The sequence below is a fragment of the Bos taurus genome, chromosome 10 (genome assembly GCF_002263795.3).
Source record: "Bos taurus isolate L1 Dominette 01449 registration number 42190680 breed Hereford chromosome 10, ARS-UCD2.0, whole genome shotgun sequence".
Classification (NCBI taxonomy): domain Eukaryota; kingdom Metazoa; phylum Chordata; class Mammalia; order Artiodactyla; family Bovidae; genus Bos; species Bos taurus.
This window is the reverse complement of record NC_037337.1, coordinates 85,709,733-85,736,935: the sequence shown is the minus strand read 5'-3', so window position 1 is coordinate 85,736,935 and position 27,203 is coordinate 85,709,733. Positions and strand designations below refer to the sequence as shown.

The 27,203-nt window shown below is 49.5% G+C and overlaps 1 protein-coding gene across 5 annotated transcripts in view; it reads left to right on the top strand.

Annotated features, from left to right (window-relative positions):
- SYNDIG1L (synapse differentiation inducing 1 like) overlaps window positions 1–26,135 on the top strand; it is a 64,070-nt gene extending 37,935 nt beyond the window's left edge. Inside the window, exons 1-5 of one of the 5 annotated variants that reach the window (XM_010809527.4) lie at window positions 7,971–8,300; window positions 21,445–21,603; window positions 21,785–22,281; window positions 24,164–24,304; window positions 25,594–26,133. In XM_010809527.4, coding sequence (XP_010807829.1) covers window positions 21,865–22,281; window positions 24,164–24,304; window positions 25,594–25,647 — 612 coding nt within the window. In that variant the 5' untranslated portion in view covers window positions 7,971–8,300; window positions 21,445–21,603; window positions 21,785–21,864 and the 3' untranslated portion in view covers window positions 25,648–26,133. 5 annotated transcript variants of the gene reach the window in all.
- Window positions 26,136–27,203: the final 1,068 nt, after the last annotated feature.

Below are 27,203 nucleotides of genomic sequence, written 5' to 3'. Positions count from 1 at the left end.
GCATCACTGACACCGCAGAGCCCCGTTGTGGCGGTATAGTCAGGGCCCAAGGTCTGTAAAGGAATAATCGGTTTGGGAGCCAGAGGGAAGGATGGAATACCAGGATTGGATGAGTGATGGGATATAGGCTGCAGGGGAATCAAGTACGTGCTCACTAAAAGGCAGGGCTTACGTGGGTGCCCCAAATGCTGCTGAGACTGTGAGGGGCCAGGAATCAAGAAGCTGACAACTGCAAGTAGCTTGGTCTCTTGAGGACTTTTCCCTTGTCCTTTCACACACACACACACACACACACACACACACACACACACATCTCTTTCACGACAGGCGAAAAGAAGAGCTCTGGGAGTGAGTGTCCTGGAAGAGGGAAGCAGCAGCTTGAGTGTTTCATTCTGGAATTTGTCGCCTCCCTGCTTCCCCCACTCCCCAGGGTTGGGCTGCCTCTGCTCCTTCCTCTCCCGCCCCTGTTCCCTCTTGAGTCCCCTTAGTCCAGATGAACCAGGCCAAGAACTTCAAAAAGAGCATCAGAAAAATCAAGGGAAAACAAAAGGGAAATAACAGCCCCCCGACAAAGCACTTGAAAACTGTTAGTCTTTGAATTTGGCAAACAGATTCCTAACCCAATGGAGCACGTGGGGCCTCGTGGATCCCAGTTCCACCTGAGAGCGAATGTATACCCTGAGAGGCTCTTTTTGCATTTTGATGCTGTTTCCTCTTCTGCTCCCTCGTTAAATGTGTCAACTCCTCAGACCATGATGGAGATGAGTAGGGTTGCTGGAGAAGGGGGATGGGGGTGGGTGGGGAATTCAGCTTTGGCATCAGACAGACCTGGCTTCAAATCTTGCCCATCATTTGCTGAAATGTGTGAATCTGGAACATTAACCTCCATGAGCCTTGACTTAAATTATTTTGAAAATGAAAAGATAAAAGCATTTGACACAGAGCAGGGACCCAGGATGAGTCTCTCTTGCTCACCCTGAGCTGAAAGATATAACAAGTACTCAGCTTAAGAACATTTTCTTAGCATCAGTAGCTCTTTAAGCTCCCTGCCTCCCCAGACTATGATCTGGCAAGGAGTGAAGGGTCATTTCTCTCATCAGCATATCAGACACACAGACACGTGCAGCAGGGAGGCATGAAAAAATGTTTTCCTACACACAGAGGAAGAAAAGTCTCTCCTTTCCCAGCTTAGAAATTCACCCCTGGGGCAAGCACACAGTAACACACACACACAGATGGGAGTGGTCCTAGGTCCTGGATATAGCTCTTCAGAGGATTCCTTGAGGGCAAGACCTGGCAGAAGTTGGGGGCCCACTGTCTCAGTTCAGGGTGAAGGCATAAAAGGCCTCCCCCTGCAGACCCCACCTGGCTGACTGTAGCTCCCAGGGCAGGGGAAAGGTCATGTATCAGTTTTGTCGAAAGCCTTCCTTCACTCTGCATGACAGACTCTAGGTTCATCCACATTACTACAAATGACCCAATTAATGTATATATATGGAATCCAGAAAACTGGTACTGATGAGCCTAAGGAATAGAGACACAGATATAGAGAATGGGTTTGTGGACACAGCAGGGGAAGGAGAGAGTGGGATGAATTGAGAGAGTAGCATTGATAGACACACATTACCGTGGTAAAGTAGCCAGCTAGCTAGGGGAAGACGCTGTATAGCACAGGGAGTGCAGTTCCATGTTCTGTGATGACGAAGAGAGGTGGGATGGGGGCTGGGTGGGAGGGAGGCTCAGGAAAGGGGAGACATACGTATACTTATAGCCGATTCACGCTGTTGTACAGCAGAAACTAACACAACATTGTAAAGCAATTATACTCCAATAAAAAAAAAAAAAGACCCTGCAGCTGGTCGGACTTCTTAGCAGAGAGTGCTATAAAATTCTAAAAGACATCTGGTAGGACTATTGCTAATTCACGTTTCAAAAAAAAAAAAAAAAAGCCAGTAAAGCAGACAAGGTGACGAACACCTTAATTTTATGACAGGCTTTGGCCAGTGGACAAAGCCTTCCCTAAAGCCAGACCCACATGCTTTGAAATGATTTTCATACCAATATCATGAGAAATAATTCAATTTTAACTTATTTCTGTTGCTTCTTGCTTGCCATTCATTTCTTCTCTACCAGCCTGTTGTTTCTAGATCTTTTGTGTAACATAATGACAGGCCATAATATTGCTTTACTGCCTCAAAATGAAAAAAAAAGTGCCTTCTCAGGCAGAATTAGAATGCCACAAGGCCCCATGTTCTCTGCTAAGTCAGGAACCTGTGTTTGCCAAACTCAAAGGCCAAGGATTTTCATGTGCTTCCTTTTGCAGTTTATTTCCCTTTTGCTTTTCCTTAGTTTTTCTGATGATTCTGGCTTGACTCAGCTGGGCTTAGGGGACCCAAGAGAGAATGGGGTGAGGGGGAGGGGGTGGGGGGAGCAGTGGCAATGGTTTACTATTGACCTTTGACACCTTTTTTCCAGGTGTGAAGTTGCTTAACTTCTCTGGGCCTCATTTTTCCCATCTTTAACTTGAGAATGACATATGTTTATGAAGAACATATGAGATATTGGCTGAGCAGATTTCTGAGCTCCAGAAACTGTAGTGGGTGGCTCTGTGGTGAGGAATCCAGCTGCCAGTATAGGAGACATGGGTTCAATCCCCGATCCAGGAAGATCCCACATGCTGCGGAGCAATTAAGCCTGTGCTCTAGAGCCCGGGAGCCGCGACTACTACACACAGCAACTGCTGAAGCCCATGTGTCCTAAAACTGGTGCTCAGCAACAAGTGAAGCCACCCTGATGAGAAGCCTGTGCACCACAAGCAGAGTAGCCCCTGCTTGCTGGAACTAGAGCAAAGCCCTCAAAGCAACGAAGACCCAGCACAGCCAAAAACAAACAAACAAACATTATTTAAAAAAAAAGAAACTGTAGCGTGCAAGGCAAACATCAAGCATTCTTATTCTTTCACTCAGTTTTGTTTTCATTATTATGTCAGGTGAAAAACCCAATCGGTCTGCTTGCTGCTGCTGCTGCTGCTGCTAATTCCCATCCACCCCACCCCACCCCCCAGACCCCCCCACATACACGGTCTGGAAAAGTGAGGGAGTGCCAACAGTTCAAGTTTCTCTGCCAATGAGCCAATGCTCACATGCCCCCGAGGCAGCCTGTGGATGCCAGAGTTGATGGTGGAGTTCTGAACTGCACCATCTGCAGCTGCTGTGTTCCTCCACCGTATGCTCTGGTTCTGCCTTTCGCCCATTCTCCTTCCCAGACTTGAGTGAGCCTGTGGCTGGCAGGAGGGCACAGAGTTCCACAGGAGTGGTGCTGAGAACTCTCCTCATCTCCTTTTTCTGGCATGAATTGGTGTGTTGCTAAAAAAAATATTGCCTTTGCAATTCAGCTTTGTATTCTTCTATGGAGAGAAGTGAACAGCTGTGGTAATGAACTTCCAAAGGCCTCCAAAGAAGTTTAAGAAACAGATTATACACCCTCTTGCTGGTGAGGGAGAGGGAGGAACCCCTCTAATCCAAGGGTCTAATTCAGAAGCAGTGAAGATCTCCAGTGTTCTCTCTTGAGTCCAGTGTGTGCTTAGTCACACAGTTGTGTCAAATTCTTTGCAACCCCCTGGACTGTAGCCCACCAGGCTCCTCTGTCCATGAGGATTCTCCAGGCAAGAATACTGGAGTGGGTTGCCATGCCCTTCTCCAGGGGAATCTTCCCAACCCAGGGATCAAACCCAGGTCTCCCTCATTGCAGGTGGACTCTTTACCATCTAGGCACCAGGGAAACCCAAGAATACTGGAGTGGGTATCCTATCCCTTCTCCAGGGGATCTTCCCAACCCAGGAATCGAACTGGGATCTCCTGCATTGCAGGCAGATTCTTTACCAACTGAGCTACCAGGGAAGCCATCTTGAGTCCAGAGTTATGCTTATACCCAGGAATGAATCCTGCTTTGGAGCCATGTCCATGGGAACAGGATTTGGGTGATGAGCGGCCCAAAGACCTGCTTGTCACTGCACTCTGCCAGCTTGTCTCCCCACTACCACTCCACCCCAACCCAGGGCTTTCTGAGTCTCAGCCATGTAGCCTTGAACATGAGTTTCACTGGGACAGGGATGAGGGTGGGGTTTGCCTTCCTCCTTATGGGGAGCATCTCTTCCAATATGTGGTCTATTGATGTAGTGAGCAGAGCAGATCTCCCCACACTTAGTGCTGAATTATATTCCTTAGGGAACATTGTAAGCAAATCAACCCCTTGTAAAAGAGCTAAGAGTCTGTGCATGAAAGAGCTTATGAAGGAAAAGTCCCCAGGTGGAAAGAGATTAGCAACCGGAGCTAATTCCAACAGAAATGGAGCCCATCATGTTATTCTGTTTGGGGAATGTCAGAGAGGTGGGAGCAGAACAGGACATGAAGACATCTCTTCCAAGGTTTTCACCCAGTGCCTACTCTATCCCTTATCTGTGGGCATTGTTCTGGAGCCAGCTAGGTTACCTGCTACTTCCTCCAGGAAGGCTTCCAGCACTGCTCTGCCCCACTGAGATCTCCTGTTCCAAGCCTGGACCTTTCCCTTTTCCACTTAGACAATCAAGATAAGATGAGATTTGGGAGTGAGGGGGTTTAGAAAGTTTGCTCAGAACTAAAAAAAGAATAAAACTGAAACAGTGTAAAATCTTAGAAACTGAGGGATTTATAACACTCAGTAGCATTACCCAGGGTAAGCAGACTTTTCTTACCTCCCCACCATTGCCTTCTTGCAGGTAACATCAGCTTCCTAGAAGTAGGAGACCCCAACATTATCCTTGATGCCCTACCCTCTTCCCCACAATAAATCTCTCCACTCTGTTCTCCCCCAGAAGTGTCTCAAACCCATCCCCTGCTCCCTCTTCTGCTGAATCTGCCTTATTCATGTTCCCACCATTTCTTTCTTGGATTCTGCTATAGCTTCCTCATCTGTCCTCCAGCCTCATCTCTTCACTCCAGCCTTTCTACCCAGAATGTTCTCCTCTCCTGGCCTGCTTGATGGATGTCTTATCCTTCAGTAAAACTCAACTCAAATGTCACCACGTCCAGGAAACCTCCTGGGACTTTCCCAGATAGAGTTAGCTAATCATTTCCTCCTCTGTTCAATTTTTTTTTAACATTATTTATTTTATTTGGCTGCGTCCAGTCTTAGTCGGGCTTAGTTGCTCCATGGCATTTGGGATCTTAGTCCCTGACCAGAAATTGAACCCAGGTTCTTAACCACTGGACCACCAAAGGGAAATCCATTTCTCTGTGAACTTTTCACTTACCCTATGATAGTATTTCTCTTGATGTATTAGAATTGCTGGTTATCATGTCCAGGCACCCCACCACTCTTTTAAAAAATATTTATTTACTTACTTATTTGGCTGAACTGGGTCTTAGTTGCAGCATGCAGAATCTTTAGTTGCGGCAGGTAGAATCTAGTTCCCTGAGCAGAGATCGAACCCAGGCCCCCTGCATTGGGAGCGTAGAGTCTTAGCCCCCAGACAGCTAGGAAAGTCCCACCACCGTCCTTATATGGCAGCTCTTTCAAGGACCCAGACTATGACTTATACTTTGTACTTTCAGGGTCTAGCCGGGGAGCTGACTTTCATTACGTAGCAGGAAAGGCTCAGTGGAGAAAGGAAGGGAGAAAGAAAGGAAGGGAATGGCAAATGGAGTGGAAACTCTGCACAGTTGTAGATTTTTCAGTTCCTGAGCTGCCTCCCATGTCTTGAGAAGGATAAAGGTAATTTCCTTAAAATAAACATGTACTGTTGCACTGGCCCACCATTCTCTATCACAAGACTCACATGGTGCTGAATGCCTTTATGGTTTCCTCAAAGCTGCTGAAGAGGCTTGCAATCCTAAAGAAGTAAAGGCCCAGGGAGATGAGGCAACTGCCTAAGGTCCCACAGCCAATTCACGACAAAGAGCAGACTAGAACTCAGGTCTCGTGGTGGACCAGAGACCAGGGCCCTTGACACAACACCAGCGGCCTCACTTCAAGTTTTCCCTCCAGGCAACAGCATATAATTATCAACATTAGTATTTAGAATTTATATGCGGCTTTTGCTTCACTGGCTTTTTTATTATCCATTTGATTAGCAATTCCGTATGCGGCCCAGACATGGAGCAAAGCCAGAATAGAGAGCGGGGGAGACAGAGGAAGGAAAGGCTAAGTAGGGAGCCATGAGTCCCTGTGAAGGGGAAGCCAGAGGGGAGTTAAGGAGCAAGAGGGCACTGAGACTCAAGGACAGTGTCTTGTGTGAGGGTAGGGGTGGAGGGTGTCTGTGCAGATACTATATGGCCCTCAGGATGAGTGGTCCAAGAGCCTTCCTAGTCTTGGGACTTCCACACGGATGGGGCAAGGGCAAGAAAAGCAAGAATATATTTAACACCCAACAGGTTAAACACCAATCAATACTAGCTGGAAGACAGAGGAAGACCACGAGCTTAGGGAGTTCCCTGCCCAGTCCTGAAGAGCAGCAGACCCAAACTCCATGATGGGGGCTCTTGGCTCCTGCAGAGGATGCTAGGAGTTCAGTAGAACTGGTGTAGATATTCCATGTTATGTGGGAGTGAAGGCATCCTGGAGACCACCGTTCAGTGCGCTGTGTATTCTTGGGTGGGGGAGGAAGAACTCCTGCTGCCAGAGGCTGGTTCTCAGTGACTCCTGCCAGCCCCAGCCCCAGCTTCAGCTTGCTCTGAGGTTTGTTTATTTATTTAGTTTGTCTGCATCAGGTCTTAGTTGGGGTGCACAGGCTCAGCTGTTATGGTACATGGGCTCCAGTCCTTGGGGGTGTGTGGGCTTAGTTGCTCCACAATGTGTCGGATCTTTAGTTCCCTGACCAGGGATCAAACCTCGTGCCCTGCTTTGCAAGGTGGATACTTAACCAATGGACCACCAGAGAAGTCCCTCTGAGGTTTACTTTGCAGACCTCTATTTACCTTCAGAAAATGAGAATCCTCTCCTCTCCCAACCTCCTGGTACTACAGTGAGACTCAAGACCTTGTAAAAAACAGCCTCGTCCACTCATAACACTCAAGATGAGGATACCCTCATGCTTGAAAAAAGGAAATTGGTGGGGGTGGGAGTGATAAAGAACAGCACAGTCAGGGAGACAAAGCAGCCAGAAACCCTGGCTGGTATCTGAGGACATCAGGGACCCTTCTGGGAGAGCTGAAGGGAACACTCACCCACTGAGGGCCTATTTGGGGCCAACGTGTCACATATGCCATCTCACTTTGTCCTCATATGACCCCACAAGGTGATTCAGCTTCCCCCATTTCGCTAAGGAGAAACTCAAGGCTTTGAGAGGTTAATTAACTACTCAAAGTTATATAGTTAACAGGAGAGACACTAGGGCCAAATCTTAGGCCCACAGTCTTTACAGCCTGTACACTTCCCGCACAGCACTGCGATCTCTAAATCAGGAGATTTAATCTCTATGAGCCTGGTGTCTTCATGTATAAAATAGGAAAGAAAGGAAAAAAAAAAAATACTGCCTCATAGAGTTAAGAAAATTAAATGAGATGATATTGGTTAAAAAATGTTAAGACTCAGCATGGTGTCTGGTATACAGTAGGTGCCCTATGAGTGGCTTTTGTTTGCTTGTTTTTCTTTTGGGGGGTGGGGGGTGCAGAACAATATTAAAACTCAGGGCTCAAAAATGGGAGCACCGCCCATAGCTCCTGGGGAAATGCGGGAGTAGGTTTGAGGCAAAGATCTAGGGAAAGGGGGCTCAGCTCCAGGAACCAGAGAAGCCAGTTCCAGCGGCGCGCCCCTCGCGCGGCCGCCTCCTCTGGGCTCCCCCCGACTTCCCGCCCCTCCCCGCCCCGCCCCGCCCCGGAGCGGGTCCGGAGTGCCTGGTGGGCTGATTCCGGAGCGTAGAAGGGAGCACGGAGGCGAGAGGGAGGCGGCGGCGGCGGCGGCGGGAGGCGGGGAGGCGGGGGACCCTGCTCGCTGCTCTCCCAAGTCGGCGCGGAGCCGCCTTGGGCCGGGCTGAGTGAGGGCTGCGCGGCGGCGGCGGGGCCGGGTCAGGATGCGGGGCTCCCGGGACCGAGCCGGGCTGGGCGTGCGGCGGCGGCGGCGGCGGGCGGCGGGCGGGAGCTGTCCGCGGTGCTGAAGCGGCGGCGGCGGCGGCGGAGGCGGCGGGGACCCGGGGCCGGGAGCAGAGGCGCCCTTCTGGGAGCTTCGCCGAAGCCGTGAGGCGAGGGCGCCAGTGGCGCCCCGGTTCATGCCCGGCGGGCCCCCCAAGCCCCGCGGAGGAGGTGGGACTGCCCTCGGCGGGACAGGTAAGGAGCCGTCTGGGGGCGTAGCGGGAGCGCAGAGCTAGGCGCCTGGCTGGGATTGAGCTGGGGAGGGCAGTGGGACCCCTCTCAGCGACGGGGGCTCTGACTTCCTTCCAGCCCGAGATCGCGCCAAGTCCATCCCTCCCCCTCCCCCTCCCCCTACAGGCTGGAGATGCTGGCAGGGGCCTGGGGGACTAGGGCCCACACAGGCACCCGGGTACCCTGACCCTACACCGGCCAGGCCTTGACCCCGACCTCAGGCAGCTCTGAGACATCCTGCTCACAAGGAACTGAAGAGAGTCTCTAGGACTCCTGATACCCCAGTCCCCGCGACACTAGGGAAACCTGAGCCGCTTCACTAAGCGCCCCTCTCCTCCTCCAAGCCTGCTCATCAGGGTGACTGGGGTAGGCTGTGGTCCCCCTGCCTCAAGATTTCTTTCCCCAGGAAATGGCCCTTGGGCCAACAGATAGGCCAGGCCCTTTTCTCCAGAGAAGGAGGCAAGTACCAGAAGATACCTCAATATTTTTCCTGTGGCCCTCTTGACTCTCATGGAAGAAGGCTGGTTTTGCAATGCACTGATTGGTGCATGAAGGCAGAGGTGGGGAACCTGAGTCCCATTTTCCCTTAGGTGACTATATACTGGGGACCCTAGACAGAGCCTCTATTTGGAGTCCTCCTTCCTTCTGGCAAGAGTGTGCTGAATGAGCTCATTCAGGCCTGCAAAGTGCTTCCAGTTCTTCAGAACATAGTTCTCTAAGTGGCAGAACATGGTGATCAAAATGAAACTGCGTAGAGGAAGACTGGCCCATCACTGTGGCTGACCACTGCTTTATCCCGATGCTCTCAACCCAGCATAACTTCTCCCCTGCCAGTCACAGAGAGAGCACTAGACTAGGAGTTCCTAACCGGGCACTGGCATTAACTGGCTTTAGGCCAGTTACCTGACCTTTCTGAACCTCAGTTTCCTCATGTGTCAAGTGAGGATAAAGTAGCTGCTCTGTTCACCTCAAGGAACTGCTGTAGGAATCAGTGAAACAGCATCTGAGATTAAAGGCTTGTCAACTGTATGCCACCAGACAAGTGTGCGTGCCCATCCCCATCCAGCAGTCAGGCCAGCTGGCAGTGACCTGATCCTTGTCACTTTTATCCCCATTCTCTCCCAGCCCAACCTTGGCTCTTTTCGTCCTTGGCCTTCTGGGGCCTCAGAGTCAGGGAAGCACAACTTATAAATCTTGAGAAGCCCAGAGGGTTCCCTCCCCTTCTCCTCTTCTGTCATCACCTATAGAAGACAATATAGGGTGAGAGTCTGACTCAGTTTGTTTTCTTTTTTTTCCCCCAAGAATCACAGATCTAGGGAAACAGCTCCTTGAAGGCAAGAATTGTGTTGTTTTCATCTCTTCGCTTTCCTCCACACCTCCCCTCCCCCATAGCACCTGGAAGATAGTAAGGACTCAGTAATTGGGTGTAAAATAAAAGAATGAAGTTTTATAAAAGCATTTGACTAGAAGTCAGGAGCCCTGTGTTCTGGTCTCAGATCTACCACTGACTCAGGCATCTCCTCTCCCCTCTGTGGGCTTCAGTTTTCTCAACTGTCAAAGAAGAGGGTTGAGGGAGATGAGTTTTAAGATTCTAAGCCCTAATATTCTGTGCGGCTCTCTGAGGTCTGTCCCAAGCCCTCAAATCCCTCAGTTCTCCTTGAACATGGAAGACCAACTTCATTAACCTGGTTTGGAGAGTAAGTTATGTTCTCTCAGTAAAGAATAAGATTTTATTAATGGAGTAGAGGGAAGCAAAGGAACTAAAAAAGGCCATTTGTATTTTCAGTGTTTTCTTAAGATTTCCCTCTCTTCCTTATTTCCCTGAGAATGCCATGAGAGTGTACAGAGTTGCTGAGCTGGGGAGGAGGTCCCTGCCTCCAAGCCCAGAGGCCAGGAAAGCACTCCCCACTGCTCAACCCAGAACACCCCTGTGTGTAGCCAAGGGCCAGGGACCTAGTCCTAGGCCATTTTCTCCTAGGGACCTTTCCTGACTGGGATCCCCCTCCTAAGACTAGAGGAGAGGACAGTCAGGAAAGCTCCATCCCTGGGGAGAGTTTTTTAATTTGAAAACAAAATGAGCTTCTCTGACAATAATTTTCCTCAACTGCGGCAGGCCCAGTGATGTTCAGAAAAACCTTAGCTAATTGGCAATTGAGTAGAGCTGAGTAAGCCATGCCAGTGACCTCCCAGACTTACCCTGCAAGTGCCCCGCCAGGGTGGGGGAATCAACCCCTCCCCCATGTCAGCACTTTCTGGCTCCCAGCTGTTGGTGCAGCACTGGCAAGAATCAGCTCTCCAGAGTTAATGGGCAGTCACTAACCCTCACAACAAAGTGATGGCAACAGTGGCGGTAGAAAGCACAGAAAGGGGCTTTATTTTCTGTGTGACTGGTCTCTGGGGGTACTGGCTTGCTGCTGGGGCTAGAACAATGCACTGCCCCGCTTCTACAGCTGTCTGAGTAGACTTTCCAGATTTGGAGGTGTCAGGGTGCAGGGCACCTCTGGTCACCCAGGCAGACACATCTGGCTCCTCTCCCAACCAGGGAAAGCTGCCCACTGACTACTTCTTATCTTCCCCTCCAGCCCCCCTTCCATCTGAGGCTCCCATTCTGACCCCCTTCACAAGGCCTCAAAGGGAAAAAAGAGTCAACCCTGGCACATGACTGGCTAATCTCAGTTATTTGGGGCTGGGAGTAGAGGGATGGGTGGCAGGGAGATCTGAGGAAGAGGAGATCAATGTGACGTGGTCATTAAATAATAATGTGTGTTGTGTGTGTATGAGAATGTGTGTGTGTGAAGCAACAGATTGAAACTGAAATATCCACATGCAGGCCCCTTCCCCTGGTGGCATACACAAGATGACAGAGGCAGAGAATATCTGGAGAAATCTGTACATTATTAATTACTTTCAAGTTCAAAAGGCCAACTCATCTGTGCATCCTAGAGGGACCTCCAGCCTTAAAGTACACCACTCCAGAGAGGAAAAGGCAGAAGGAATAGGCTTCACTTTGGGGAGAATAAATATCCCAGATCTTTAAATCTTTGGTATTTTATAAGCCCCTTCCCTTCTCAGGGGCTGGGTGGACAGCCTGCCTGGAGCAAGACCCCCTCTGCTGCAAGCCAGGGGACACAAAAGACTGATCTCATCTCTGCTCTCTGTAACCAGGTCCTCTCTTGCCTCTGCTTTTATTCTCTCTTCCTCTTCCCAGTAGCTCCTCTGCCCAACTCCCAGCCTCAACCCTTGCCCCAAGCAAACCAAGCAAAGAGTGAGAGCCCAGTGCTCTTCCTCTCCATCAGATGTGTTATCTTTCACTGTTAGATGCTCTGTTTGCTTCTAAGTGTTCGGGAATGAGCTGCTTCAGTGGAGAGAGAGATTGTTTGAGCAAGAATAAAGATTTGATTTCCACCTGAAAACAGACTAATTTGTGTAATGGTATCACCATTCCTATCCTCCCAGCAATTTTCACCTTTGTCAGCCACAAACGCACCCCTAAGGCAAGCAGATTTTGCTCTGGAAGAGGCCAGTCCAGCCTCTGGGAGTCCAGGGTGGCAGTGGATAAAACAGAAGGTGAACTGAAGTTCCCAAGAAAAGAGCAACTGAGACGCCTCCTGTGGGAGCTGAGAAGTATTCCAGCTGTTTATCTTTCCTGGTTTCCCCCTCAGCCCTCTTCTCCTCACTCTCCATAGGTCCTTCTTCATTCTCAAATCTCTCTCCAGACCTGACCACCGCCCAGGGCTTCATCTCCATACATCAATTGCCAGGTGGGGTTTCTCTCCTTGTATCCCAAAGGCACTTTAAAACCAAACTCATCTGCTTCTCTTTCTCATTCTTTCCATCTGTGTGTGTGTGTTTCATTTTTTCAGCTTGATACTTGGTGACCCATTTCAATCTAAATATTCTTTTTTTTTTTTCAGTTCATGAATCATGTTCTGCTTTTGCTTCTTTAATTATTATTGTTTTCCCTCCAGTCTCTTTGTTTTGTCTTTCTGACATTCCTGTTGGATGGATGTTTGATCTCCTGGGACTCTCCTCCGTTTCTCTTAACTTGCATGTCTTCCATCTTTTTGTCTTTTTGCTCTGTGTCTTGGGAAATTCCATTAACTTCTTCTTTTACATTAAAAAGTTAATCTTTAACTGTGTCCATTCTATTATCCAGAATCTCAATTGAATTTTTAAAAATGTAGACAATTATTTTCAATCTTTAAAATACTTTGTTGTTCTTTGACTACTCCTTTTTCATAGCAGCCTATTCTTGTTTTATGAATGCAACATCCTCTCACATCTCTCTGAAGGTATGCATTGAAAAAAAATTTTATATATATTGTCTATAACTTGAATGATTTGGAATTCTTGTTGGGTCGGTTTTATATTTGTTTATTTAATCTTTCTCTTTTATTCTCACATAGCTATTTTTCTTTATCTTTTGTTGTTCATTCAGACTCATGAATAAAAAAGATATTGACTAATATAGGCAGCTGGCGTGTATTTCCTCTGAAGTTGGATAAGTTTGTTTCCCTAACAGGCCTCTCCTTTGAATGTTTATTGTTCTTACCACTGGTGTTTGGGACTGTGACTGTCTCTGTACTCATTTCTTCACCAAGGAATCTCATCTGCTTTTTATCTCCCAGAAATTCCTCTGAGTTTCTGGTCCACTGATAATCTTTTCTGTTTTCCAGTTTTGTTGTGATTTCATTATTTTGAAAATATATCCTGTCATCTTAATGGAACCTTAAGAGGGAGAAGATGTGGACATTTACGCTCAGGCTGCCTTCTCAAACCAGCAGCTTCCCCCTAGATTTTGCCTAAGTTTGTGGCATCACCTTCTACTTAGTTAAACAAACCAGACACCTGGAAGTCATTCTTGCTCCTCTCTCTTCCTCACTTATGGTTGGTCTCAAAATCTTATTCATTTAGCCTCCTAACTACCCCTCAGGTATTACTCTTCATCTCCATCCATTTCACCATCAGGTTCAGGTCCTCATCCCCTCCTGCCTGCATTGTACAATAGCCTCTTAATAGACTCCAAGCTTCTGTTTTCACACTCCTCAAATCCTTTGTATCCACTGCTGCCACCCAGAGTTGTTGTTGTTGTTCAGTCGCTAGGTTATGTCCAACTCTTTGCGACCCCAAGGACTGCAGCATGCCAGGCTTCCCTGTCCTTCACTATCTCCCAGAGTTTGCTCAAACTCATGTCCATTGAGTCAGTGATGCCATCCAACCATCTCATCCTCTGTCACCCTCTTCTCCTACTGCCTTCAGTGTTTCCCATTATCAGAGTCTTTTCCAAGGAGTTGGCTCTTTTCATCAGGTGGTCAAAGTATTGGAGCTTCAGCTTCAGCATCAGGCTGTCCAATGAATAGTCAGTGTTGATTTCCTTTGGATTGACTGGTTTGATCTCCTTGCAGTCCAAGGGACTCTCAAGAGTCTTCTCCAGCACAGCAGTTTGAAAGTATCAATTCTGCAGTGCTCAGCCTTCTTTATGGTCCAGCTCTCACATCCATACATGACTACTGGAACGAACCATAGCTAAAACACAGGCATGACTGTATCTCTTCCTTGCAACAACCATCATTGGCTCCCCACTGCCCAGAGTAAAAAGCTTCTCTGCAAGCAACTGGAGGCCTCCCCACCTCCCGTGCCTGATTCCATCAATATCAAGCCACCCGGCTTCCCCTCTAGACCACTGTCCCATGCCTCTGTGCTGTTTCCTCTGCTGGAAATACTCATTTCTCATTGTCTCACCTAATGACTCACCTTTTTCCTTCAAGACTCAGTTTAGATGTCACCTGCTGTGCAAACCGTTTCCTAGTTTCATCACCTCCACTCCTTCCTCGGGATAGGAGTCCCATATCAGTGTACCCACAACTCCCCATGTCCTGCTAGCACAACTTACTCCATGGCACTGAAGCCTTGTATTTGCTAGTCTGTGTTCTCCCCTCCTCCTCAAAGCAGGTACCACTTCTGGTTGATTTTTGCATTCCAAAAACTGGTCTGAACTGCTTAAGAAGTGTTTGTTGTACAAAATTAAATATGCCCCAGCCAGATGTGCTCCATCCATCCCAGGTCCTGGAAAGAGTTTCTTAAGGAGGAGACTCAGCCCACCTAGCTCACTCATCCACTAATTCATTCATTCATTCATGAGACCAACTGTTTATGGAGTGCCTATTATATGCCAGGCCAGGGGCTGCAAGTATGAGGAAGCAGACAGAATCCTCACCCTCCTGAAGCTCACGAGATCTGGTGAGGGAGAGAGACACTAATCAAAGAATCACACGTATGTAAATAGAGACTGGGATAAGCTCTTGGAAAGAAAGAGCTGGAGCCTGGAAAGCAGATAACCAGCAACCTAAATCTAGGCTGAGTATGGAGGGATGATCGCCCTAAGGAGGTGACTTTTGAACTGAGAGCTGAAGTATTCTGATATGGGTGGAGACAGTTTCTGAGCAGCATAGCTGTGACGTAAAGGAGAGGGGAAGGACAGGAGCTGAAGGAGGGGAGGTGGCATGGAAGATAAATGTTCCTCCCCTCTGTTTCTGCCTGACTACCTCAAAGCTTAGCGGCTAAAACAAGAGACATCTTATTTTATCTCATGACATTGAGGGTCAGAAATTCACCCAGGCTTGAGCTGTGTGATTATTCCATTCCATGTGGCATGAGCAGAGGTTACCCAGTGGTTCTCAGCGGACAGATGGGCTGGCTTGAAGAGTCCAAGATGGCTTCACTCACATGCCTGGCATACTGGGATGACCAGAAGGCTGGGTTCAGCAGGCTCCGCTGACCAAAGCGTCATACACACAGCCTTTCCAGCCTGACAGCTTCAGGGTAATTCAGAGCAGCTCAGGGTCCCAAGGGTGAGTATTCCAGCGAGCAAGGTGAAAGATGCATGACCTTCTGTAACCTGGCCTCTGAAGTCTCATAGCATCACCTTAGCTGTGCTGTGTGGTAAAAGCAGTCACAAACCTACTCAGATTAGAAAGGAGGGACATAGACCCCTACTTCTCGATGGGAGGAATGTCAAAGGGTTGACAGCCAGGTTGTGCAGTCATCATGATTTCTTTTTTAAGCCAGGGAATGACAATATGTTTAAGTGCCATTAGGGAAGATCAAGAGTTAGGAGCATTTGAAGACAGAGGAGAAAGAAAGCATAATCAATTGTGTTAGCTTCCTGAGGGGGAAACTGAAGCAAAGAAAGCTAAATCTCCCATTTTCCCTCAACTCTGCTGCCTCCCACCCCGACCCTGACCCCTGACTCTGTCTCTCTTTGCTGTCAGATGCAACAAGCAGCATCCATGACTCCAAAGCTGGCTTGGTGGCTCTCTTGCTTACAGGCCAGAAATCATCAAATCCAGCCCCAAGTCATCTACTAACAGCTTCTCAAGTCACAGGACTTCACAGTTTACAGAACAGTTTACATATTATCTGCCTGGAAGTTGGTCTAGCACCTATTCTTAAAGACGGCACCTCTCCTCTGGATTGTAATCATTTCTATTTAATCTTCTGCCCTGCTAGGAAGTTCTGGCTTTTATCTTCCAGTTTAGAAACAGTCTTTCTTGTTGCACTGAGAGATAGTGGTCAGAGGTTGAACTTCCTCACTATAGCTTTGCATTTATTTGAATCCAGACCTTAAGGTTATCTCGGCAGCCATCCCTGGGCTGCTAAATCACCCCAAATCTCTTAATCTTTTCCTAAAACTCCCATTTCCCATTCCCTTCAATAAGGTCTCTGATTTTAACCCATTCAAGACCAAGTCCTTGCCATTTTCACACCCACACCATTTATCACAACCCTTTACACACAGGTAGGCTCTGAAAGGCCAGGTGTTGGACTCAGTTAAACCTAGGTTCAAATCCAGGGTCTGATACTGTTTAATCTTGAGCAAGTTACTTAACCTTTCTGAACCTCAGTTTCCTCATCTGAAAATGAGAAATAATAATAGCCAATTTCATCAGTTGTTGTACAGGTTTGAGATACAGTGTGTGAAACACGGGGCTCACGTGAGGATGCAGTAAAAAGTAGCTGTTACGATTTTACAGCATTCTGATAAGGACTGGCCCTATCCCATGGACAACAACCCAACTCCTGGTCCCACATCACACTGTCCCGTGGTCTCTTTTTAGCAGTGTTCACCCTGCTTGTTCTCAGCACAGGAGACCTCCTCTAAGCCCCACCCCCCACAGCTAATCCCAGAGAATTTGATACTGTTCAGGCCTGCAAGAGCTCTCATCAGACGGACTGGGTCAGATGGGGCTCTGCCGCTCTCCTGCTGTGTGATCTCAGAAAACCTGTTTAACCTCTCTGAGTTGCAATCCCCCTCACCCACATTACGAGGACAGATTACATGAGATACTGCATTTGAAGCACTTTTCATGGTGTCGAGAGCAAAGCAAGCTCTCAGTAGATGGCCACCAACAGATAGTGGTAAGAAAGCAAAGTGACTCCGGGGTCAGATTTCCAGGGTGTCATGTCCTGTCCACTACTCTCCAGTTGCATGCCTGTGGGCACTTACAAGTTGCTTATGCCTCAGTGTCTTCATCTGTAAAATGGAGACAGTGATGGAGACAATGATTTATAGAGTTTCTCTAAGGATTAAATGAGAAAATACACCACATTTAGAACGGTGCCTAGGACACAGTAAGAATTTAGTTAAGTGTGAGATGTTATTATTTCAACTTTAAACTTCTCTGTATTTTTATATTTAAGGTACATTGACTATAAGTAGCATATTGTCAGATTGTATTGTTTTAAAAATCTAGTCTCTGTCTCTTTTTAAAATCATCTTTGAAGTATAATCTACATACAATAATAGTCACTAATCTTAAGTGCACAATTCAGTGAATTTTGTGAAACACCCGCAGTCATGTAGCCACTACCACAATCAAGATACAGAACATCACCGCCAAAAATCTTCATGCCCCTTGCAGCCTATCCCCTCCCGACCATGGCCCTTAACCACTGATATGCTTTTTGTCACCATAGTTTTCCCTTCTCTAGAACTTCATATAAATGGAATAATACACTATGGAACTATCTTTGTCTTTTATGGGCAATTTTATTCCATTTACATCCAATATAGTTATATAGTTGGGTGTAAGCCTAACATCTTACTATTTGTTTTCTATTTGTCTAACTGGTTCTATATTCCTTCTGCCTCATTTAGGGTAAATTAAATACCTTTATTATTTCATGTCTGTTATCTCACTAGTTATATATTTTACTCTTCTTTGTGTGATTATCAGAGCAATAGTTCTTAAAGTGGGTCCCTGGGCCAGCAGATTCAACTCACCCAGATTCTTGTTAGAAATGAAAATTCTCAAGCCCCATCCTGGAATCATAAACTCCGAGGGTGGAAGCCAGCCATCTGGGTTTAACAAGTCCTCCTGGTGATGCTGAGACTGGCTAGTTTGAGAACCACTGCCTGAAGACAACTTTTGCTTCTGGCAAACAGCAAGGTTATATGCAGATCACCTTAATCCAGTTAGGAGCAGAGCTGATTCAAAGCAGGTTTCTGTCCTCGGGAGGGCTGATCTGCTCCTGGTTTTCTTCTACTCCCAATGGGTAGCCCTAAAGTGGTCCCAGTTGAAAACTGGACATGCTTACTGGAGCCCTTCCTCCTTAACCATCCCTGAACTCCAGTTTTCCTCCCTACTGGAAGAGGGGGAAAGTATTGCCAAAGGTCAGGCTCACCTGTCCTTAGCCCCTTGACCCCTCAAGCTCTTTCTTCCTTGGTGACTGTTCAGTGCCTTCATAGTTCCCCTGGCTTTCGTAGACAGGTTTGTATAACACAAGTTAGTCTGCAACTGCTGGAAAAGAAGCCCTCTGTCCTGTTGTTATTTCCCCACTAGAATTACAGAGTCAAAGTGAGCATTTAGAACAGTTCAGTTCCTGGCACGTGGCAAAAAACTCAATAAGTATACGTTCTTCTTCTTTCTTCTCCCAGTAGAATCCTAGGGTCATCTTGAGCTGAGCTGTTAAAAATCAACTCCTTCTACCCTTTCCATACATTTCATAGATAAGCAAACTGACGTCACACTGCGTGACTGGGCTCCAGTGCAATCAGACTCCCTTGGGAGGCTGTATTTGGATGGTTTCCTGCCCCTTGTCTGGGAGGTGGCAGTGTGCTCTCCTTCCCCAGATCATCATGGCACACCCAGGAGCCCAGCTCAGTTCTCAGCTCCAAAGGAAAGAAGCCAGGGACCGTGGCTTCACAGGCCCACCTCTCCTCCCGTCTCCTGGCCTGGCCCAGACCTCCAGCCACGACCACACGTTGGGAGCAATCTTCTTACATTCAGTATCCCAGACATCTCATGTCTTTCCTCCGGAGCAGAGTATACACATGCACACACACACACACACACAACACACACACACACACACACACAGAAACATGCTCACCAGCGATTGAGCACGTACGCAGTACCATATACAGTGTGGAAGGACCACAGTCCAGGTGAGACCAGGCAGCTGAAGTGGAGATGCAAATTGCTCTGCGTTGAATGCTAGTCCCTTATTCCAGGAAGAGAGGGAGGCAACCCTAAGCAACAGGCCGAAAGGTCAGGCCAGGCCGAGGCCAGGGAAGACTGGGCTAGAGCCCAGCCACCACTTCCTAGTGGCCAGGACTCGGAGCTGGGTCCCCAGAGTCAGCCCAGTGAACTCCTGTGTGACCCTGACAGGTGACGGAAAGAACAGAGAATCGTGACCCTTAGCCGGACTGTGGGCAGGTGCTGCAGCCTGTGACTTGGTTACTCTTTGAACACGGGTGTGTGTGATTGTGTACGTGTGCTCTGTGCCTCTCTGTGCATATTGGCCAGGGGGCAGGTTTTGATGCTGTGCTCAGCCTCATTCCTTCTCAGAAGGAATGCCCCAGCCTGGGGAGGTTTTAAACTGATTTTAGATAATTTGGCTCAGAAGAAATCCATTAATTTTTTTCTGATTTAAAAGTAATGCATGCTCATCGTAAAAAATGAATGTGGAAAACAGAAAAAAATGTGATGTAAAAAAAAAAATGAAAAGCACCTGTGCTCCCACCCCTGGAGATAATCACTGTTGACATTTTGGCGGAGTTGAGATCACATGCACATACGGTGTTCTTTTCTCCCTTCTCACTGAATCTGCAGAGAGCATTTTCTCATATTATTCCTTTTTTGCAAACCTGTTTGAAGGCCCTGTACCATTGTTTTCGCACCATAATTTATTTAACTTGTCCCCAGTTGTTGAACATTCAGGTGGCTTCCAGATTGTCCCTATGGTGGAAAACCCAGGCTCATATCCCTTAGTGCATGAAGCACTGATTTCTACTTTAAGACACGACCAGGGCATGTGTTGGGGGGGCGGGGGGACACTGATCCAGGAAAGGGTGCGTGGCTTGGGTTTCAGAGGCTCAGCTGGGTGTACTTTGACCAAGAGAGGGTGGCTGGCAGGAACTGGGTGATGGGCTGGGACACAGCCACCCCTGCCAGCCCTGGATAAGGGCCCTCACAAACACCCCTCAGAGCTCCAGGGCCTGACTCCTGGTCATAAATATCCCTCCTTTGCCCCTAGGGGATGACAGTGCGGCCTCTTGGTGAGGCAAGCCATAGGGCAGAGGTGAATTTGATGCATTCATCTGCTCTGAAGATGCTAGGGCTGGTCTCCCCAACCCTACTCCCTCAGAAAGGCCCCTGCCCACCTCTGCCCACGTGGATGGAAGCCCAGAGAGTAGGTGAGGTGAGCAGGGGCAGGGGCCAGGTGGAGGAGCAGGGCCAGGATAAGGCAGCCAAGAGGGAGTTGGGAAGCTGGGCAACGACCCCTTAGCTCCATGGCTCATTTGGCAAATAGATGTCTTGCCTTCCCTTTGCCTCCCTGACCCTGCTGGAGGGGCCGTGGTGGGGAAGCAGAGCCCTGTACCCCCTGGGCTCATTTGAGTGTGCTCATCCATTCCTGACTACTGAAAAAGGACAGGGAATGGGGGAATTTCACTTCTGGTGGGCTCCCTGAAGCTATGGAATTATGGTATATTAGTGCCACCATCGACTGTTTAATCCAACTCCTCTGGTTCCAAATGGGGAAACCGTCAGGTCAAAAGCTAATGTGGATCAGGAATGGAAACTCTGTGTATCTAACTCCCAAACCCACAGGCCTGTGGTCACATGTCCTTTAGCTCTACGTCTGTGGCTCACATCTGCTGGTGGAGGGAGGTTGTAACGGGGGCTCAGAAGCTGCCCTGGGGGGTTAGAGAGTCCAGCTCTGCTAGGAATCAGCCCAGAGGAGCCCAGACATGGACGTAACCTTATGAGGCCTCTGCCTTGGACGCCCAGCTCCCCATCAGCAGGAAGGAGCCCCTCCACGTCACTGTAGTCCAAGGGCTCTCCTCCCTGCATGTCTGGCCTCTGGAGAGGAAGGAGGAGAGAGCAGCAGTGAGACCTCTGGGCTGATGAGCACCACCCCCCACCCGCAGACAGCAGTGACCTAAGCCCTCTCGCAGATCCCAGAACTCGCCTTAGAAGGGAGGTGAGCCTAAGGAGCACCCCCTAAGACCATACTTGGGGAGAAGCGCCTCCACCAGGAAGAGCTGACCTCTGTGAGCACGTGGCATGGGGCGAGCTCTGAGCTAAACGTGGGCCCACCCAACCCGAGAACAAATCCTCTGTTGATGCAGCATCCCACCTGCCACTGATCCTGACAGTATTTCCTAAGGCCCACTCCCCATTTCTCCATCTGCTCAGTCTCAGTGGTCCTCAGTTTATCAGAAGCCATGGCAAAGCCTCCTATCCATGAGACAGTCAGTCCAAGCCACCCCACACACAGCCACAAGGAAGGCTTCAGGGCCCAAGTCTCATCCTATCAACCCTACCAAGACCCCCGAGAACCCCTCTGACCTCAACAGGGCTGCACCGTCTGGGCCCGCAGTCCGTCTCACACCTTTCTCGGTCCCTGCAGCCACACCAGCCTCATCTCCGGCTCTCAGGCCAACCAGCCTTTATTCACCCGCTGCGTGAAATGTGTCCCCCTCCCCTCGCCTTGTCAACCCATCTTCTTCCTTCAGATCTCAGCTCCAAAGCCTCCCCTTGCACCTCTGTGTCAGTTCTATCTGTCGTACATTCTGACACCCTCTGCTGTACCTCCCCCTCAGGGCAGGCATCTTCTCCACTAGACTGTGAGCTCTGGAAGACCAAGTAGGCATCCTTCTTCCTCTCCCTGCTTCATCCCCAGCATCTGTACAGCGCCTGACCATCACCGATGCTCAGTGACGATGTGGTGAATGGATAAATGAATGACCCAACTCTATGAGGTAAGTTCTGCTGCAAACAAAGAAATGAAGGATCTGAGTTAAGTAGCCAGCTCAAGGTCCCGCAGCTGGCCTGTGGTACAGGCAGGGTCCAGGGCAAGTCAGACTGCAGAGTCTGTGCCCTTCACTACTTCTTGTCCTTCATCCAGAATGCCGGCCGCAGTGTCTGTCTTGCTCTCTCCAGCAGGCCCTCTGAGGACGGCTCAACTGGCCACCAAGTCCCAGGGCTCTGGGGCTCCCCTCCCCGGAGCTGCCCCCAGAACCATGGAGAGTCTGAGTGAGCTACAGAACCCACTGCTGCCTCGGAGCCCCACGCACCTCCATGGCCCCTACCCCTACCCCGAGGCTTCTCCCGCCTGGCCGTGCCGGGAGAAGATCTATTCCTACCTCCTGGGAGGTGCTGGCCCTGCGCATGCCCACCAGCTCCTGGACCCCGGGTCCCTGCAGCTGGCCGTGGAGGCCTGGTACAGGCCCAGCTGCCTCCTGGGGAGAGACAAGGTCAAGGAGCCCAGGGCAGGCAGCTGTGAGACCAGCTTCACAGAGGGCAGGGAGCCCCCAGCTGGGCCTACGGAGCGGTCCACGGAACCTGGCCAAGCGGAAGAGGATGTTGCCATCCAGACTGTGTCCTACGGGGTTCAAGAGGAGTTCCAAGGCCAAGAGGGTGACCCGGAGGAAGAAGAGGTAAGGACGTGTGTGTAAATGCAGATTCTTGGGCCCACCTCCGGGTACTGAGATTTTGTAGGCCTGGCTTGGGCCCCAGGAATCTGTATTTTACTAAAGAAAAGACCTTCTGACACAGATGCTATCCACACTTTGAGAAACACTAGTTAGAGCTGACTAATTTTTTTTTTTTTTTTTACTATTTATTGCATTAAGGTATCTTTCTATTGAAGCTCATGTACAATATTACATAAGTTTCAGGTGTACAACATAATGATTCACAATTTTTAAAGGTTATGACTATTTGACTTCTTAATAGTGTTTTTTGTTCTTGTTTTTTTTTTTCCAGTTCAATCAAGATATAATTGTTTTGTAACATTAAGGTATATAATGCCATGATTTGATTCATGTATGTATCACAAATTGTTTACCACAGTAAGGTTAGTTAACACATCGTTTACCTCAGCTAATTACCATTTTGCTGTTGCTATAATGAGAATATTTAAGATCTACTCTCATAGAAACTTTCAAGTATATGCTACTGCTGCTAAGTCACTTCAGTCATGTCTGACTCTGTGCGACCCCATAGACGGCAGCCCACCAGGCTCCCCCGTCCCTGGGATTCTCCAGGCAAGAACATTGGAGTGGGTTGCCATTTCCTTCTCCAATGCGTGAAAGTGAAAAGTGAAAATGAAGTCTCTCAGTCATGTCCGACTCATAGCGACCCCATGGACTGCAGCCTGCCAGGCTCCTCCGTCCATGGGAGCTTCCAGGCAAGAGTACTGGAGTGGGGTGCCATTGCCTTCTCCGTTCAAGTATATAATACATTATTATTAACTACAGTCACCACGCTGCAGCAGATCCCCAGAATTTATTCCCCTTATAACTGGAAGTTTTTACTCTTTAACCAACTTCTCCTCATTGTTCCTGCTCTCCAGACCCCAGCCACCACCTACCTACTCACTGTTTCTATGAGTTCAGCTTTTCTAGATCCTACATATAAATGAGATCAAATGGTATTTGTCTTGGACTTATTTCACTTAGCATGGAGAAGGAAATGGCAACCCACTCCAGTATTCTTTCCTGAAGAATCCCATGGACAGAGGAGCCTGGCAGGCGACTGTCCACAGGGTCACAAGAGTCAGATGCAACCTAGTGACTAACCCTACTACTACTGCTATTTCACTTAGCATAATTACCAAGACTCATGTTGGCCCAAATGGCAGGATTTCCTTCTCTTTGTGGCTGAATAATATTCCCCTATACATATAGATAAACATTGTCTTTGTCCACTCATCCATCCAGCTATGGACTTCTGGTCTTTGAGGAAAGTTCACCTGGTTCTTGTTGTCTTAATTATATAAGCAATTTAAAGTCAGTGCAAAAAATTATTCAAAGATAGCTATTATTTTAGTGAATGATCTTCCAGTCTTTTTACTTACATTTTTTTCTACCTTCCCCCCCAAAAGAGTTCTTGCTATACATATTTCTGTAACTGGATTTTCCTCTCTAAGCAACGTATTTGGTCCATGTAATCTAATATTTTCTACCAAGGTGAATTTTAAGGGTCACGTGGTATCCCATTGTAAATTCTTCTACCACTTATTCACCAATCTCCTGGTCCCTGAGCATTGAGACTTCCTGATCTTTCACAGTTACTATCCTATAATGAACATTCTAGTACATGTATACTTGTGTGTGTGTTCTTGCATGTGTATCCTTATAGTCTTTCCTAGTGATAAATCCCTAAGGGTGGAATCGTCGAACCATTGTCAAGGTTTTTGGTAGAGAGTCCGGAGCCCAACCACACTCCCACTAATGACAGATGAGTCTGCCTGGTGCCCCACACCACTGCCGATGGGTGTCCCGGGCCAGGTCACCAGAGCCCACTCATGTTTTTCAGAGTGATGCCACATCGACAGAGAGTGAAAGTGAAGACAACTTCCTTACACTGCCTCCCAGGGACCACCTGGGTCTCACCATCTTCTCCATGCTCTGCTGCTTCTGGCCCCTGGGCATCGCCGCCTTCTACTTCTCCCAGGGGGTAAGAGCCCATGGGGGCCCAGGGCTTCTGCTCTGGCCACCCCCCCTCCCCAGGGGACCTGGGGTCAGGGCCTGGGGAGCCGGGACTGTTTTGCTGGGCATGGGAATGTTCCCTTTCACCAGCGCCTCTCTCTCCCTAGACCAGCAAGGCCATCTCCAAGGGGGACTTCCGCCTGGCCAACACCACCTCCCGCCGGGCCCTCTTCCTGGCGACACTCTCCATTGCTGTGGGGGCTGGTCTCTATGTAGCCGTGGTGGTGGCCCTGGCAGCTTATATGTCCCAGAATGGCCACAGCTAATGGCCAAGAAGGTCTGGCATCCTGACTCCCCTACTCTGCCTAAGGAGGTAGAGATGGGGTACTGGGGGTAGCAGACTCTCTGGGGAGACAACTCACAGGGTTGGCTTGTCAGGAGGCGGCCTCCCAGGCTGCAGCCTGCGGGGCACGAGCTTCACTTCCTCCCACCCACTGCCACCGGCCTAGAGCAGGCCGGGGGCATCACTCAGTCCAGGAGAGGGTAGGGCTGCCCACCTGGCCATCCAGGCAGAGCTGCCTCTGGCTGGGATCGCTCCCCATTCTGCTCATTCCCCAAAGGGTCTCCTGACTTGTGGCCACCCACTACCCAACTCTGCTAACCTCTCCACAGAGAAGAACAGGTTACAGAGAGATAAAGGGGTGCCTGGGGGGCAGACACACAGGCGTCTCCACCTGGGGTCTCCCTGAACTTCCCAACTCCACTCTCTGGCCTGTGATGCCCAGACCTCAGCCAGCCAAGATGGAAATACACACAAAGGGACCCCTTTGGTCTTTCTGGTTCTAGAGGGTACTTACCTCTTCTGTGGGCTTGTAAGACAGAGTAGATTCTAGGTGGAGAAGGGGCGCCTGGGGTGGGTATACTGAGGGCAGGTTCTTGGAGTGTCTTTATGCAGGAGCGAAAGGCAGATGAGATGACGGAGCCTGGAGGGCCCTGGAATATCGTTGCTCCTGTTCTCTGCCCCCATCCTCCTTTTCTGGATTCCTCCGGGGGCTCTGAGCTGGCACCATGCCAGGCAGAGAGAGAGAGAGAGAGTGCCATCAGTCCAGCAGCCACTGAGTGCAGGATCCTGGATCCAGCCATGGAGGAATGTAGCAAGGAGACCCTGTGTAGTGAGTGTAGATGACGGGGACACAGGGCTGGCATGGCAGCTGAGCAGCCCAGGAGGGCCTCCTAGAGGAGGTGAGCAAGGTCTAGACGGATACAGAGAATGTATTGAAGGGATACTAAGGGATGACCCTGAGTATTTGTGGGCAGGGCTGTGGCAGGAGCCTCCCATGGGAGTTTTGGAGCTGTTTCGCTTACGCCTAGAACATCCAGCTGGAGCCACACTGAAGGCTCCACCAACTCAAAGAAGAGGAAAGTCAGGCTTGTGCCTCAAGTGCCAGTGATCTTTTTCCACCTCTGAATGCTGGAGGTCAGTGATGGACCCCTGGTCAGCCTTGCAGCTTCTTCACCGGCACCTCTTCTCAGAGCTGCTCTTAACACTCTTAGCCAATAGGGAAATTTCAGAATTCTAGAAACACCCAGACAGGCAGGAGGAGCACATTTGGGAGGGCAGCCCTGCCAGCGTTCAAGCTATGGCTCTCACTGTGCATGATCTGTGGACCTGGTCATGCCGGGGCCCCATCCAGAGCTCGGGGCTGTGAACCCAACTTGTCCACCATCCTCCGCGAGCCCAGGCATTACCCAGCCCTCCACTCAGTGCATCCCCTGAAGCCTCACAGGCCCAGGATCAGCAGTTTTAATGTCCCGTTACTGTATATACTTACCCTTGTAATAAATGTTTCTGTAACACCTGCTGCCTCTGGGCCTCTTGCTGTCCCCGCCTACCTCCACCTTCGCCTGCGTCCGATCCTTCCCCAAGACCAACCTCCAACCCCCAGTCTACCGATCCTGGCCCCTTGCAGCATGTTCTCTAGAGGACCTGCCCACATCTGGGCCTTAGGAGAGGGGGTGGGCGCTCTGGCTTGGAGGACTACTCTGCTGGGAGTAGCCTGGATGCCGGGTGATGGTGTGGCGTGCATTTGACTCTGCAAGACAAGGCAATGTCCAGGCTGAAGAAAAATCCATTCTAGACTCAAGAGCCTGGGACGTCAGTAGGAAGAGACGTGGGCCAGGGTGACTGAGGCTCCCCTGAGCTGCCTGGAGCCATCAGTGGTGGACGCAAGGTATGGGGTCACCAAGGACCCCACTCCCCTGATGCCCTCTCTTGAGTCCCAGTGGGGGCTGCTCAAGCGTGGTATGGGGAGGAAACCATCTCTGTCGGATTCAGGCCCCAACCTCAGCACCAAATCCCCAGTATCCTTTCTGTTCCAGGCCCCCAGGAACCTGCCTGGGCTATCAGAGGGACCAGCCTGGCCTCTAGGTCACTGCATGGAGGGCACTGGCATGCCCATACCCACACATGACTACTTGGAAGACACAGCTCCACACATACACACACACATGCTGCACAGGCTGGGTACCCCTGAGACAGAGATCACTGCATGCTACTCCTTAGAAGATACTCTTGGGAGAACATTAGAGGAGAGGAGCAGAAGAAGGCAGATCTGAACTATGGGGAGGTCAGGCTGCTGCTGCTGCTAAGTCGCTTCAGTCGTGTCTGACTCTGTGCAACCCCATAGACAGCAGCCCACCAGGCTCCCTGTCCCTGGGATTTTCCAGGCAAGAACACTGGAGTGGGTTGCCATTGCCTTCTCCGATGCATGAAAGTGAAAAGTGAAAGTGAAGTCGCTCAGTTGTGTCCGACTCTTAGTGACCCCATGGACTGCCGCCTACCAGGCTCCTCCATCCATGGGGTTTTCCAGGCAAGAGTACTGGAGTGGGGTGCCGTCGCCTTCTCCGGTCAGGCTGCAGTGCTGGCC